This window comes from Muscardinus avellanarius (genome assembly GCF_963383645.1).
Source record: "Muscardinus avellanarius genome assembly, chromosome: 5".
Lineage (NCBI taxonomy): Eukaryota > Metazoa > Chordata > Mammalia > Rodentia > Gliridae > Muscardinus > Muscardinus avellanarius.
The window spans coordinates 88,703,972-88,720,043 of record NC_137790.1 but is presented as its reverse complement, the minus strand read 5'-3'; the positions used below and the strand labels follow the sequence as shown (position 1 = coordinate 88,720,043).

At 39.2% G+C, this 16,072-nt stretch overlaps 1 protein-coding gene across 3 annotated transcripts in view; it reads left to right on the top strand.

Annotated features, from left to right (window-relative positions):
* VPS8 (VPS8 subunit of CORVET complex) overlaps positions 1-16,072 on the top strand; it is a gene marked incomplete at both ends in the record, with an annotated part of 223,582 nt that overhangs the window by 38,432 nt on the left and 169,078 nt on the right. For all 3 annotated transcript variants that reach the window (XM_080696055.1, XM_080696056.1, XM_080696054.1), the window contains 2 exons: positions 658-738; positions 4,818-4,988. In XM_080696055.1, the coding sequence (XP_080552181.1) occupies positions 658-738; positions 4,818-4,988 (252 nt within the window). The remainder of the gene's footprint in view (positions 1-657; positions 739-4,817; positions 4,989-16,072) is intronic.

Sequence of the window (16,072 nt, the reverse complement as noted above, 5' to 3'; positions counted from 1 at the left end):
TTGTTGTTGTTGTTTTAAGGTAGCAAGTGTTAGGACTCTAAGGGAAAGAGGAATCCAGACTTAAAGAGAAAGACATCTCATGCACTGCTGTGCAGGTTGAATTGAATATCATGAGTTTCAGGTGGCCAGCTGGAGCCTGTGCTCCATCTTTCTTCATTGTTTTATTACCTTGCAGCAGTGCAGAAAGCAAACTATAGGTATAAGAAGTAAGACATAGGTACTAGGGGTTCTTTTGGGAAATTTTTGGTTGTATGAGCTATAAGTATTATAATTCAGAAAAGTCTAGTTTTGCATCATAGCTACTGCTTTTTTTAACAAAATGTTTTGTTTGGCTTTATCATACTGTGCCACCAATCTCATTTTTTATTTTAGCTAATTATAATTATTCATGTGATAGAATTATTTTGAGTTATGACAGTGAATATTATTTAGCATTTTCTAGCACTAACTAGACCACTAGCCTGATAGGCCTTGTATTTTGGTACAGGTCATGGAACAAGTTATTTTTTTCATTTATGTAATAGTTTTTCTAAGTATCAGTGATTTGGGTTCCTACACACTGAGTGGGAATCATACTATAGATGATTTATAATTAAATATTTTTTAAAATTCCTTAAACAACAACTAATATTTAGATTGTTTTCATTCCGTCATCAGGTAAAAAGAGATGAATCTGGAGCAATACATGTTACTAAACAAAAGCACCTCCACCTGTACTATGATCTCATCAACTTTACTGTGAGTATAATTCAAATTGAATGCCCCATTTATTTGATACAGTTGTTCTTGATTCATGGTATTTTAAAGTTACCAGGATTTCTGCCACGAACATGACCTTTATCATACACATATAGATAGAAGTGAAATTCAGCTTATATTGAAGTGTGAGTTTGATATGATGCCACATAATTATTGCCTTTTGGCCTGCTGAGTACAGGCAGAACCAAACAAAGTTTTATTGACTGTCTTGAAAAGTTCAAAAGAACATCAGGGTTCAAAAGAATTTAGGTGGGTTTCTTTAGGATTATTGTCCTACTTTCTCTATAAACACATTTTTGTACTTATGTGCCTGTCTTTTAAAAAAAAGTTTATTTTTTGCGGTACTAAGGATGGAACCCAGGAGCATTCCTTGTCCAAGCGACACCCCCAGCCCTATTTTTTATTATTTATTTTGAAACAGGGTCTCATTGAGTTGCAAAGGGCCTCACTAAGTAGCTGAGGCTCTCTGTGAACTGTGATCCTCCTGTCTCAGCCTCCCAAATGCTGGGATTACAGGCTTGCGCTACCACGCCCAGCTATGTGCCTGTCTTAATGAGTTCAGGAGCTTATTTGTATCACCTGTTCTTTTCTTGTGGCTAAAAACCTTTTCTGAGTTCTGTCTGTAACTTATATATCAGTTCTTAATGACTCCATGGTTTAAAAGTTTTTTATGTCAAATTTCATTTTCTTCAAATAGTATATTAATTTTGAGAACAGTATAATTATGATATTTCTGGATTCATATCTTTACTGTTTTTAGGGCATCGGTATCTGATAACAACATTCCTTTTAAGGCAATGCCTCATTTTTCCATCTAAAAGACAAAAAGTGTTCTTTTCTCCAAATTGATAATATATAATTTTTCAAGATATAGGTAAAATATTTTCTTTATAACATATGGCTTATTAATTTAGTTCCACATTACATTTTTTTTTCTTTTCTGAGTCAGGGTCTCAAACTCTTAGGCTGTGTTGCCCAGACTGCTCTCAAACTCTTAGGCTTACACTTTCCTCCTGCCTCAGCCTCCCCAGTAGTTGGGACTACAGGAGCTCACCATTATGCCTGGCTTTCATGTTACATTTTGGTTTTTTTTTTTTTTTTTTGGAGACTGGGTCTCACTATGCTGTCCAGGCAGGTCTCAAAGTCCTTGACTCAAGTGATCCTCCTGCCTTAGACTCCGAAATGCTGAGACTAAAGGTGTGCACTACCTGACCCACACTTCATTTTAACCTCACTGATATTCTATTGATTTAGAAATTCATATTGAGTATTCTTAGTATAAAAATCTGAAAACTGAAATGCTCCAAAATCCAAAACTTTTTGAATGCCATCATGATGGAACAGGTGGAGTTTCAACACCTGACAAATGTGACAGGTCGTAGTCAGAATGCAGGCACACTAAAAATACTGTAAAAAATTACCTGCAGGCTATGTGTATCTAAAACATAAATGAATTTCTTATTTAGATTTGGGTTCCTTTTCCAAGATATCTCCATATACATATGCAAATATTGTAAAATATCTGGTTCTTAGCCTTCCAGATAAGAAATATTAAACCTATAATGCTTTTTCCATACACATTTTATGAACAAATTTTGCTCAAATTCTTATGACATCAGTATTTTTATTATCACTGAAACCCCTGTTGAATCACCTAACATGGGTTTTCAGAATTTATTTATCATTATCACTCTGTTTAAGATGATTGAAAGAGCCGGGCATGGTGGTGCACGCTTGTAATCCCCACACTTAGGAGACTGAGACAGGAGGATCCTACAGGTTTGAAGCCAGCGTCAGCTACTTAGTGAGGCTTTCAGCAACTTAGTGAGACCCTGTTTCCAAATAAAATAGAAAATAGTTCTGGGAGCCGGGCGTGGTGGCGCACGCTTGTAATCCCCGCGCTTGGGAGGCAGAGACAGGAGGATCGCGCAGGTTCGAAGCCAGCCGCGTGCGCTGGCTTAGGAGACCCTGTTTCCAAATAAAAATGTAAAAATAGGTCTGGGAGTGTAGCCCGGAGTACCACCAAAAAAAAAAAAAAAAAAAAAAAAAAAGAAAAGAAAAAAAGAAAAAGAAAATAGGGCTGGGAGTATAGCCTGGAGGTAGAAAGCCTCTGGGTTCCACCGCCAGTACCACAAATAAATAAATAAACAAACAAACAAACAACTAACTAAATAAAATGATTGAAAGTTTAAAACTCTGCCTATGAGTATGTCCTGGAAAATTTCCTGTAATCCCAAGTAGCTGTCCTAACAGTAGGACAGTTGGTGTTTTCATTTGTGCAGTGACGTATCCATATATGACCGTCAATTATATTATTTTGTAAATGCCTTGAAAAGGTATGTTTACAACAATATCAATACTTGAAATTGTGAAGGTCTAATCTCAGGAATAATGATTAAATTTAGTTGTTTTGTCATTTTTATTTCTTTTAGTTGTGACCTTTTGAAGTATCTAAAAACTAGCACTGAATTATAGAATTTAAGTTCTAGAAGGCTAAACATCCTAGATGACACTTTTTCGAAGTAATCAATTTAATACCTTAGAAAAGTTCTTAAAAAAAAGTTCTTTTTTCTAAGAACTTTTCTAAGGTATTAAATGTTTCTTGAAGGATACTAGAGGGACTCCAGATAATGGAGGGGAAATCTCAGCAAAGCTAGAATGGAAGGATAGGGGAGGAAGAAGGCTGAGGTTGATTAATGGAGGAGTTACATCTGAATATGTGTAAAAGTATGAATATAGCATGGTCAACCTGGACACTCATTGTTGGGAGGGGGGGAAGGGGAATGGGGGTGGGAGGGAGAGAGCACCAAGCACAGTCTAAATGTATACCATTTTCAATATGTTCCACATATAAATAAAATTAAAAAAAGGGAAAAAAAGTTCTTTGAACAGGAATTGGATATCAAATTCCCTCTCTTTGATAGAGATTTTTTTTTTTTTTTTTGGTGTTGGGGAGAACCTTATAGTGATCATTATATAATGATACAGTATAATTTTAGCTTATAGCTAAAAGAAGTTAATCCATTTTCTATTTGGTTATCTTTGATATGGCATGCAAATAATCTCTGATAGCATGAAATAGGTCAAACAAATAAGTCAGAAAGGACAGGGAAGCACTTTCTTTTGTCTCCTTTAGAATTCTGATGGAGCAGGTTTTAAGACTTATTTCTTGGAGAGGGATTAAGATTTCTAAAATTTTTTTTAAAGATAAGAAATCTTATACATAACTCAGGAAACTTGTCAAAATGGTATTATTATGCCAGACATGGTGGCATATACCTGTAATCACAGTACTTGGGAGGTACAGTACAGGAGGATCACGGGTTCTCAGCAACTTAGACCCTGTTTCAAGTGAAAAAAATAAAACAGGGCTGGGAATTTAGCTCAGAGATAGAATGCCCCTGGATTCAATCCCAATACTACCACAAAAAAGGTATTATAAAGAAGATTTTTAAATCATCAAGTTAATATTTTCAAAATTAAAATAGCTTGGAAGGAAATACACATATATGTGTTTCATATAGCTTCTGTTCTAGGGACTAGATGGCTCAGTGGTAAAGTATCTGCCTAGCATGTGTGAAGCCATGGGTTCAATTCCCAGTACTGAAAAAAAAAAAAAGAAAAAGTATATAGCTTCTGTTTTAAAATATGTATTGCTGCAGTGCTAACAATCATCCTTTTACCAGCTATGTAAACTTATGAGACCTAACTTACCTTTTGTTTCATCAATATAAAAAGTAAAAATGCAGTTTGTCATTGTGCTGAAGTCATTTGTGCCAATATGTCTTTAAAGAAATCTTCTAAAATCCCATATATCCTGTAATCTATTACAGCTCTTAGTACACTAAGAAAGTGAACTATTATACTATTAAAGTACAATTAACACTGTTAAAACTGAGTACTGTTTCCTCTGGGCTGTCACTGAAGGGTTCTCGCTGTGCTTGTGCTGTCATGTTAAGTTGTTAAATGAACATGGAGAGTGGCCAAGCTTTCTTTCTCTCTGGAATGATGATGTGGACTGGACCTCACTGTTATTTTGTTGCGTGCTTGAATTGCAGTGGATAAACTCACGCACAGTTGTGCTCTTGGACAGTGTAGAAAAGTTGCATGTGATCGATCGACAGACTCAAGAGGAACTGGAAACAGTGGAGATTTCAGAAGTTCAGTTGGTCTATAACAGCAGCCACTTCAAGTCACTTGCCACCGGAGGCAATGTCAGCCAGGCCCTGGTAAGGATGACCCATTTAGTGTTGCTTCAGTAAACTTGGTATTTTGTTGTTGTTTTGTTTTGGAAATAGGCATTCTGGGGTTTATATTTCTGTCTTGAGTTATTTGTTTAAAAGCAGTTAGGTTGCCGGGTTTGGTGGCGCACACTTGTAATCCCAGCATTTGGGAGGCTGAGACAGGAGGATCATGGTTCGCAGACAGCCTCGGCTACTTAGGGAGGACCTTTGCAACTCAGGCCCTTCACAACTCAATGAGACCCTGTTTCAAAATAAAGAATTAAAAAAATAGAGCTGGAAGTGTGGCTCAGAGGTAGAATCCCCCTGGGTTTCATCCCCAGTACTGCCAAAAAAAAAAAAAAGCAGTTATGTGGAAGTTGGTATGGATGCACTTGTAAGTATTCAGGAATGTGAGCCAGAACAATATTTCCTGTCACGTTTTCTTCAGAGGTATGACTAATTTAACTTACTACCATTATTCTTTAAAAAGGAAAACAGGACTTTGTGAGACTTCCCTGGGTAATTTCTTGAAAGAAGAATAATGATAATCTTATTTAATGAGTTTCTGCAGCATGATGTATAGGCATTGCTCACATCCTTCTCATAATTTTAGAGCATAAAACACATCTGAAATGATGTTCCAGATTCCTAATTTAAAAACCAAGAAAAATTGTAGTATGAAATAGTAGTGCAAAGCCAGGTGTGGTGGCACACCCTTGTAATCCCAGCATTCGGGAGGCTGAGACTGGAGGATCCTGGTTCGTGAACAGCCTCAGCTACTTAGTGAGGCCCTCTGCAACTTAATGAGACCCAGTTTCAAAATAAAGAATAAAAAATAAGGCAGTGGGTGTAGCTCGGAGGTCAAATACCCCTGGGTTCAGTCCCCAGACCTGCAAAAGAAAAAAAAAATGGTAGTGCAGTAGGATTGGCTAAGTAATAACAATTATTCTCCGAAACTTGGGTATTAAAAATACTGTTAGCCGGGCGTGGTGACACACGCTTGTAATACCCGCACTTGGGAGGCGGAGACAGGAGGATCGCGCAGGTTCGAGGCCAGCCATGCTGGCTTAAGAGACCCTGTTTCCAAAAATAATAATAATAATAATAATGAAAGTATAAAAATAGGTCTGGGAGTGTAGCCCAGAGGTAGAAGGGTTTCCAGGAATCCCAGAACCACAAAAAAAAAAAAAAAAAAAAAATTACTGTTAGACTTTGAACTTGCACTTTTAGCCCAGATGCAGTAGTTGGGGGGATTGGATTTACTCTTCTGTTTATAATAACCAAAAATAATAGTAACAGTGATAATCATAATTAGGGAAAAACAGAAACGGTAGTTCTCAAGACACAGGATATCAACAGGGACAAAAGCAGGAACAAAATGATGTGAGCTCTGAGATTATCCAAGCTTCCAACCTCAAGAGTTTCTGGGCTGTGTCTCAGGCAGGAGTGACCCACCTGGGGCCTGGAGGACTCCATGAGTTCAGGAAACACAGCTGAGACTGCAGGAAGACAGAGGTGGGCTGAGTGTACAGGACTAAGTACTAGAGAGGAGAGTACTGTCAAAGAGTCCTGTTTGAGTATTCAGCAAGTGCTGATCAGTCAATGCACCTCAGGAAACTGCCTCTTCCCCTACCTCCTCTTAAATATTTGAGTCTAAAACAGGGGGCAATGACCCTTTTCTAAGAAAAGCTAGATGATAACTGATGAACTTTAGGCTTTGTGAATCACAAATGCTCGCTGTTACATATTCTTTTTTTATTTTTTTATTTATTTTTTAATTTTTTTATTGGTGCATTATATTCATACAACTTATTGGGGTAAAAAAACTTGTGTGTACAAACATGTACTCATCGCTGATTTAACCCCTACCCAAATCCCACCCCATTCCCTCCTCGTCCCTCCCTCCCTTGCTTGGCTTAGTGATTGACTTCGATATGTTTAAGTACATTGTGAGCTTTAGAGATTTTCCTCTTCCCCCCTCATTTCTCCTCCTTTAGGTTGTCTTGTTTGCTCCTCTTTTCTCCCTTATTCTCACATATTAGGGAAAGCATCTGATTTCTTATTTTTTGTGCCTGACTAATCTCACTTAGCATTATGTCCTCCAGTTCCATCCATTTCCCTGAAAATGATGTAATTGAGTTTTTTTTTTGATGGCTGAGTAAAATTCCATTGTGTATATATCCCACAGTTTTGTAATCCATTCACCTGTTGATGGACATCTTGGCTGGTTCCATAGTTTGGCTATGGTGAATTGTGCAGCTATGAACATAGATACACATGCATTAGTTTGGTAGTTTGGTTTCTTTTCTTTTGGGTAGATACCCAACAGTGGTATTGCTGGATCAAATGGTAGATTTGTTCCCATTCTTCTGAGGATTCTCCATACTGTTTTCCAAAGTGGTTGCACTAATTTGCAATCCCAGCAAAAATGTCTTAGAGTTCCCACTTCTCCACATCCTCGCCAGCATCTGTTGTGGTTTGTGTTTTGAATGATGGCCATTCTAGTTGGAGTTAGGTGAAATCTCAGGGTAGTTTTGATTTGCATCTCTCTGATTGCCAGTGATGTTGAGCATTTTTTCATGCATTTATTGGCCATTTGAATTTCTTCTTTTGTGAAGTGTCTATTTAGTTCATTTGCCCATTTTGTTATTGGATGCTTTGTTTTCTTAGTGTTGAGTTTCTTGAGTTCTCTGTATATTCTAGATATTAGTCCTCTATCGGTGGTGTAGGTGGCAAAAATCTTCTCCCATTCTGTTGGCTCTCGATTGAGATTCTTGATAGTTTCCTTTACTGAACAGAAGCTCTTCAGTTTCATGCAATCCCATGTATTGATTCTCCTATTAATTTGTTGTGCCTTTGGGGTCTTGTTGAGGAAATGTTTGTCTGTGCCTATGTGTTGTAGTGTTGGACCTATGCCCTCTTCAAGGAGCTTCAAAGTCTCTGGTTTAATTTCCAAGTCTTTGATCCATCGTGAGTTGACTTTTGTACAGGGTGAAAAAGTGGGATTAACATCCAATTTTCTGCATATGGTTAACCAGTTTTGCCAACACCATTTGTTGAAGAGGCTATCTTTTTTCCAGTGTATGTTTTTGGCCTCTTTGGCAAAAATCAATTGGCTGAAAGTGCGTGGACTTGTTTCTGGGTCTTCTATTCTGCTCCATTGGTCTATATATCTGTTCTTTTGCCAGTACCATGCTGTTTTTATTACAATGGCTTTGTAGTATAGTTTAAAGTCAGGTATTGTGATTCCTCCTGCGTGGTTTTTGTTGCTGAGAACTACCTTGGCTATTCTGGGCTTTTTGTTATTCCAGATAAATTTAAGGACTGATTTTTCTATGTCTGTGAGGAATGATCTTGGTAGTTTAATGGGCATTGCATTAAATCTGTAGATCACTTTTGGGAGGATGGCCATTTTAATGATATTTATTCTGCCAATCCATGAACATGGAAGGTCCTTCCATCTTCTAAGATCTTCTTCGATTTCTTTTTTCAGTGTTTTATAATTTTCTTTGTAGAGATCTTTTACCTCCTTGGTCAAGTTTATTCCTAGGTATTTTATTTTTTTGTGGGAGATCCTGAGTGGAAGTGTTTTCTGAATTTCTTTTTCAGTGGATTTATGGTTGGTGTACAGGAAAGCTTCTGATTTTTTAAGATTGATTTTGTATCCAGATACCTTGCTGAATTTGTTGATCAGTTCTATAAGCCTTTTGGTTGAGTTTGTTGGGTTTTCTAAATATAGTATCATGTCATCTGCAAATAGTGAAAGCTTAAGTTCTTCTTTTCCTATTTGTACTCCTTTGATTTCCTTTTCTTGCCTTATTGCTCTGGCTAGAGTCTCTAGTACGATATTGAAGAGAAGTGGTGATAGTGGACATCCTTGTCTCGTTCCAGTTTTTAGGGGGAATTCTTGAAGTTTTTCCCCATTTAATATGATGTTGGCAGAGGGCTTATTGTAGATTGCCTTAATAATGTTGAGATATGTTCCTTCTATTCCAATTCTCTGCAGTGTTTTTATCATAAATGGATGTTGAATTTTATCAAATGCTTTTTCAGCATCTATTGAGATGATCATGTGGTTTTTGTCTTTGATTCTGTTTATATGATGAATTACATGGATTGATTTTCGTATATTGAACCAGCCTTGCATCCCTGGGATGAACCCTACCTGGTCATGGTGAATGATTTTCTTGATGTGGTTTTGAATGTGTGTTGCTAGTATTTTGTTTAATAGTTTTGCATCCAAGTTCATCAGAGATATAGGCCTGTAGTTTTCCTTCCTTGAACTGTCTTTATTCGGTTTGGGTATTAGTGTGATGTTGGCTTCATAGAATGTATTTGGGAGAGTCCCAGTTTTTTCTATTTCCCGAAATAGTTTGAGTAGTATTGGGATTAGTTCTCCTATAAAGGTTTTATAGAATTCACTTGTGAAACCATCTGGTCCTGGGCTTTTCTTTGATGGTAAGCTCTTTATTGCTATTTCAATCTCTTTGATTGTTATTGGTTGGTTTAAGTGTTCTATATCTTCTTGACTCAGTTTAGGAAGGTTGTATTTATCTAGGAAGTTGTCGATTTCCTCCAGATTTTCCATTTTGTTGGAGTATAGTTTTTCAAAGTAGTTTCTGATAATCCTCTGGATTTCTACGCTCTCAGTAGTAATGTCTCCTTTTTTATCTCTTATCTTCATAATTTGGGTTGATTCTCTTTTTTTTAGTTAGGTTGGCTAGTGGTTTATCAATCTTGTTAATTTTTTCAAGAAACCAGCTTTTGGTTTTGTTGATTTTCTGTATTGTTTTTTTATTCTCTATTTCGTTAATTTCTGCTCTAATTTTAATAATTTCCCGTCTTCTGCTGGCTTTGGGGTTCAATTGTTCCTGCTTTTCGAGGGCTTTGAGGTGTGTCATAAGGCTATTTATTTGAAGATTTTCTGTTTTTCTTATGTGAGCACTCAGTGCTATAAATTTTCCTCTTGGCCGGGCGTGGTGGCGCACGCTTGTAATCCCCGCGCTTGGGAGGCAGAGACAGGAGGATCACGCAGGTTCGAAGCCAGCCGTGTGTGCTGGCTTAGGAGACCCTGTTTCCAAATAAAAAATGTCAAAATAGGTCTGGGAGTGTAGCCCGGAGGTAGAAGGGCTCCCAGGAACCCCAGTACCACCAAAAAAAAAAAAAAAAAAAAAAAAAAAAAAAAAAAAAATTTTCCTCTTAATACTGCCTTCAAAGTGTCCCAGAGGTTTTGATATGTTGTTTCTTTATTTTCATTTGTTTCTAGAAATTTCTTGATTTCACCTCTTACATCTTCTATGACCCATTCTTCATTCAGAAGTGTGGTGTTCAGTCTCCACATGTTTATGTTGTTTCTCTGGGTCTTCTTATAGTTGATTTCTAGTTTCATTCCATTATGGTCTGAAATGACACAGGGAAGTATGTAACATTTTTTAAATTTGCTAGTGCTCATTTTGTGTCCCAGGATGTGATCTATTTTGGAGAAGGTTCCATGAGCAGCTGAGAAAAATGTAAACTCTGCTGTAGTTGGGTGAAATATTCTATATGTGTCCAACAGGTCCATTTGGTTAATGGTGTTCTTTAGTTCTGAGACATCTTTACTGACCCTTTGTCTGGAAGATCGGTCTAGTATTGTGAGAGGTGTGTTGAAGTCTCCCAGTATTATTGTGTTGGGATTTATGTGTGACTTCATGTCACAAAGAGTTTGATTTATGAAAGTAGCTGCCCCTATGTTTGGGGCATAGATGTTGATTATTGTTATTTCCTCTTGCTGGACTATTCCTTTTACCAGTAAAATGTGACCTTCTTTGTCTCTTCTAATAAGTTTGGGTTTGAAGTCTAACTTGTCTGATATCATAGTTGCTACTCCTGCTTGTCTTCGAGTACCATTAGCATGGATTACCTTGCTCCAGCCCTTTACCTTGAGTTTGTTCCTATCTTTACTTGTAAGGTGTGTTTCTTATAAGCAGCAGATGGATGGATTCTGGCTTTTAATCCATTTTGCCACTTTATGTCTTTTTATTGGGGAGTTGAGGCCGTTTACATTCAGTGTGATTATAGAGAGATAATTTTTAATTCCCAACATGTTAAGATCTTATTTCTGTTTGAGATACTGTTTATTCTTCTTTGCTTAGTTGTGTGCTGGATGGGAATTCTTGTTTCTTTGGTTCTGGCGTGTATTACCCATTTCCTCTTTGCAGTTAATCTCCTTGAGTATTTTCTCTAGCGCTGGTTTTGAAGACATAAATTCCTTCAGTTGCTGTTTGTCATGGAAGCTTCTTATTTCCCCATCTAATTTGATGGATAGTTTTGCTGGGTAGGAAATTTTTGGCTGGAAGTTGTTTTCTTTCAGAGTTTGGAATATGTTACTCCAAGCCCTTCTGGCTTTCATAACTTGGTTTGGGAAGTCTGGAGTGATTCTAATTGGTTTGCCTCTGTATGTCACATGGCCTTTTGTTTTTGTTGCCTTTAAGATTCTCTCCTTGGCTTCCACATTAGTCATTTTGACAATTATGTGGCGTGGGGATCCTCTTCTCTGATCCTGTCTAAAGGGAGTTCTATAAGTTTCCTGGACCTGTGTATCGACCTCTTGCTCTATGTTTGGAAAATTTTCTGCTATTACTTCCTTGAAGAGATTGTTGATCCCTTTGGTTTCACCTTCTTTTCCCTCCTCTATTCCAATTATTCTTAGGTTAGCTCTCTTGAAATGGGCCCATATTTCTTCAATGTCAGATTCCTGCTGTCGGGTTTTTTTTTCTAAATTAGAAACTATGCATTCATTTTTAGAATGATCATCTTCAAGAAGCGAGATTCTATTCTCCATGTGGTCTAATCTGTTGTTTATACTTTGAATTGAGGCCTTTACTTCATTAATTGCATCCTTTATCTCTTTTTGACTCTCTCTAAATTCTTTTCGAAAGTCCTCTATTATTTCTAAAGTTATTTTCCTAATTTGATCTTCTAGAGATCTTTGGATTTCTGTGTTATCAGATTCTGATGTTGTGGGGCTGTTGGCATTCACTGCTCCATTGTTATTTCTCTTTCCCATGATTTTGGAAGTTTGTGCCTTCTCTGGGTTCTTCCCTGAGTCACTACGAGTTCACTTAAGATGCTCTGGATCTCGAGTCTGTGGTATCTCAGTCACCACTACTCCTTTACTGGGTTGTATCACAAAGTCTCAGACCCAGGGAGTCAATCAAGGCTGCTTAGACCGTGGGGGGTGCCAAGTTGGGCGTTCTCCAGTGGGGAGTTGTGACTATGGTATGATATCTCTGCCACTGCCATTCCCCCACTGGGCTTCACTGCTAAAATCTCCGACCCAGGGAGACTATCTGCGCAAGTCCCTGGGAGTGCAGTACTGGGATTTCTCCCCTAGGGGCCGCAATTTGACTCACGGTTGTTGAGTGTGCTGACGGAGCTGTAGTGAACTCGGTGGATTCGCTGCTGCCGCCACTGGCAATATGGCACCACTGCCATGCCCTCGACCATGATGCAGCGTATTTCTTCTCTGGTTTTGAACTCCGCTCTGAGTCCTTGCCAGTTGTGCTGTGCCCGGCCCTTGGGAGCTTAGATGTTCCCTGCACCAACAAAACTGCTGACTGCCACCCGGCTGTTCAGCACCTGCTCACCTCGGCTCGCTATCCACCCCTCCTCTCAGGCGCCTGGTGGCTGGTTGAGTGGGTTGGTCTAGGGCCGTCCGGTGAACTCACCGCTGCCGCCAGCAGTAAGACGCTGCTTCTGCATCCTAGGCCGCGAGGCCAGAGTACCTCCTCTCTGGATTTGAGCTCTGTTTTGAGTCTCCCTCCTCTCTGGAGCCTGGTGCTGCTAGGGGAGATGTAGGCCGCGCCGCTCCGGCCTCTCTGCGCCATGGCTCTGGCTGCTCCGCACCACGGCTCTGGCCACTCTGGCTGCTCCCGCCGCTCTGCACCGTGCCTCTGGCTGCTCTGCACCGCGGGTCTGGCCACTCCGGCCGCTCCGGCCGTTCCGCGAAGCGGCTCTGGCTGCTCTGGCTGTTCTGGCCGCTCCGTTCCGGCTGCTCTGGCCGCTCTGCTCGGCTGCTCTGGCTGCTCTGGCTGCTCCACTCAGCTGTTCTGGCCGCTCCGCTCTGGCTGCTCCAGCTGCTCCGCTCCGGGGCTCTGGCCACTCTGCGTCACTGCTCCAGCCAATCCGCGCTGCAGCTCTGGCTGCTCCGGCTGTTCTGGCTGCTCCGCTCGGCTGCTCTGGCCGCTCTGCTCGGCTGCTCTGCACCGCGGGTCTGGCCACTCCGGCCGCTCCGGCCGTTCCGCGACGTGGCTCTGGCTGCTCCGGCTGCTCAGGCCGCTCCGCTCCGCGGCTCCCCCCAATCCGCGCTGCGGCTCTGGCCGCTCTGGCTGCTCTGGCCGCTCCGCTCCGCGCGGGCGCGGCACTTCGGGCTGGTTTTTTTCCGGTGTCTTGTTTTTCCAGCCCTTTTTCTCTGTCCCTTGTATTTACCGTTTTTATTTCTTTGCTGGTGGTGTTTTCTGGCTCTGAAAGGCGCTGGTTTTGTGGTAGTAGAGTTGGATTGTTAGCGGGACTTGTAAGTGCCGCTTTCCTCCGTCGCCATCTTCCCGGAAGTCTCTCCATATTCTTCTTTTGTTTTGTTTTTTTTTTTTCTTTTTCTGTTTTGGTGATGGGGATCAATAGTAGGGCCTTGCATATGCTAAGCGCATGCCCTGAGCTATACTCTCAGCCATTTTTCTTTTATAATAATCTATTAGAATGTAAAAAATCATTTTTAGCTATGAATCATGCACAAACAGATTTGGTCCTTAGGCAGTCAGGGACATAATAGTTATAACTGTAGCCCATATACGCAACAATTTAGAGACATAGAAGGTATTTGAGAAGATGCAAATCTCACATCTAGAGAAGAAAACTATAGTGCTTGAGATTAAAAAAGAACATTAAAAGGAATAAATTGCAGAATAAAAGATTATTGCACTTGAAGATAACAGAAATTACCCAAAATGAAAGAGAAAAAATAATTTAAAAACTATTGATGATCTATGAGATATCAAGTAGCTTGACACATGTGTAGTTGAAATCTCTGAAGGAGAGGAGAGGGGAAAAAATGAAACAATTGGCAAAAACTTTCTAAAACTGCAGACATACACATTCAAGCTCAGCGAGCCCAAACACAAATGAAATAAAGGAAATCACATGTAAGTTGATCAATATAAGAGCAGATTTCTCATCAATAAATCTGTAGTAGTCTCCAAAGAAGATACACGAATTGACCCCAAGCATGTGTAAAATTGCTCATCTTCCTTAGTCACTTCATTAGTGCAAATCAAACCACAATGAGATACTACTTCATATCCACTAAGATGACTAATAATTTAAAAAAATGTAACTCAGGAGGCTGAAGCCAGAAAATTGCAAGTTTGAAACCAGCCTCAGAAACTTAGGATGACCTTGTTTCAAAATAAAAAGTGATGCTCAGTGGTAGAAGACTTCTGGTTTAATCCCTAGTACTGAGGGGGATGGGGAATCCATCAGTAACAAGTGTGGTGTGTGAAGATACCGGAACCCTCATACATTATTGGTGGGAATGTAAAATGATTAAAATGCTCTGGAGAGCCGGGCGTGGTGGCGCACACTTGTAATCCCAGTACTTGGGAGGCTGAGACAGGAGAATCACACAGGTTCGAAGCCAACCTCAGCTATTTAGTGAGGCTCTCACCAACTTAGTGAGACCCTGTTTCCAAATAAAATATAAAAAATAGTCATAGGAGTGTAGCCCAGAGGTAGAAAGCCCCTGGCTTCCATCCCCAGTACCACAAAGATAAATAATTAAAAAAAGTGCTCTGGAGGAGTTTGTCAGTTCCCTTAAAAGTTTAACATCTGACTCAAGAGAATTGAAAACATATTCTCACACAAAAATTTATATATGAATGTTGATAGCTTGTGCCTTCCTTCCCTTCCCTTTTCTTCTTTTCCCCTCTCTCCCTCCCTTTCCTCTCCCTCCTTCTTCCTTCCTTCCTGTATGTAATATCCTATTTCACCACCATACAAGATTTAAAAAAAAAGCCTTCTCAGATTGGAAAAGTAGCATTGTTTTTAATAGACCAAAAGTGGAAACAATCCAGTACCCACCAATTGCTCAGTGAATACACAAAATGTGCCAAAGCCATAGAACAGAATACTCTATACAATAAAAAAGATGAACTACTGATAATGCAGTAACATGGATGAGCCTCAAAACTACTATATTAAGTAAAAGAAGATAAACTGGAAGACCAAATTTCATTTAATTCTGTTTATCTAAAATGTCTAAGCATAGTGGCATAGTGGCACATGTTTGTAGTCCCAGTACTTGGGGGCTGAGACAGGACAATCTGGGTTCAGGGACAGCCTCGGCTATTTAGTGAGGCCTTTTGCAACTTAGTGAGACCTTGTTTCAAAATAAAGAATAAAAAATAGGGCTGGGGGTGTAGCTCAGAGGTAGAATGCTCTTGGGTCCCATCCCTAATACTGCTAAGTAAATAAATAATATTAAAAAAATAACATGTCTAGAAAGGTAAATTTATAAAGACAGGTGTATGTTCATTACGGGTTACCTGGAACTAGGGGTAGAAATAAGGATTGACTTCCAGTGGGTATAAGGATTTTTGTGACGGGATGGAAATATTCTCAAACTGGATGCTGGTGATTATTGAACAAAAAAATAATTGAATTGTTTAATGAGTCAATTCTATGATATGTAAATTCTACCTCAGTACTGTTGTTTAATAAAAAGCTGATTGATTAAAACAAAATATATGTTGTGAGGTTTATCATACTTAAAATCAATATACGTGACAAAAATAGTACACATAGGAGGGAGTAGGGATATGAGTAAGTTATTGTAAGGTATTTATAGTGTTATTTAAATGTAGACTGAGAAGTTCAATTATAAATTGTATAGCAGTAACTAAAAAAGAAGTATAGTAAGTTGATAGTGGTGATAAAGTGAAATGTTAAAAGTAAATTCAAAGAAGAATATATAAAGAATGAGAGATAGCATAAGTAACAAAACAGTTCATAGATCTAAACCCAAACATATTAGTAATTACAGAGAATGGAAATGATTC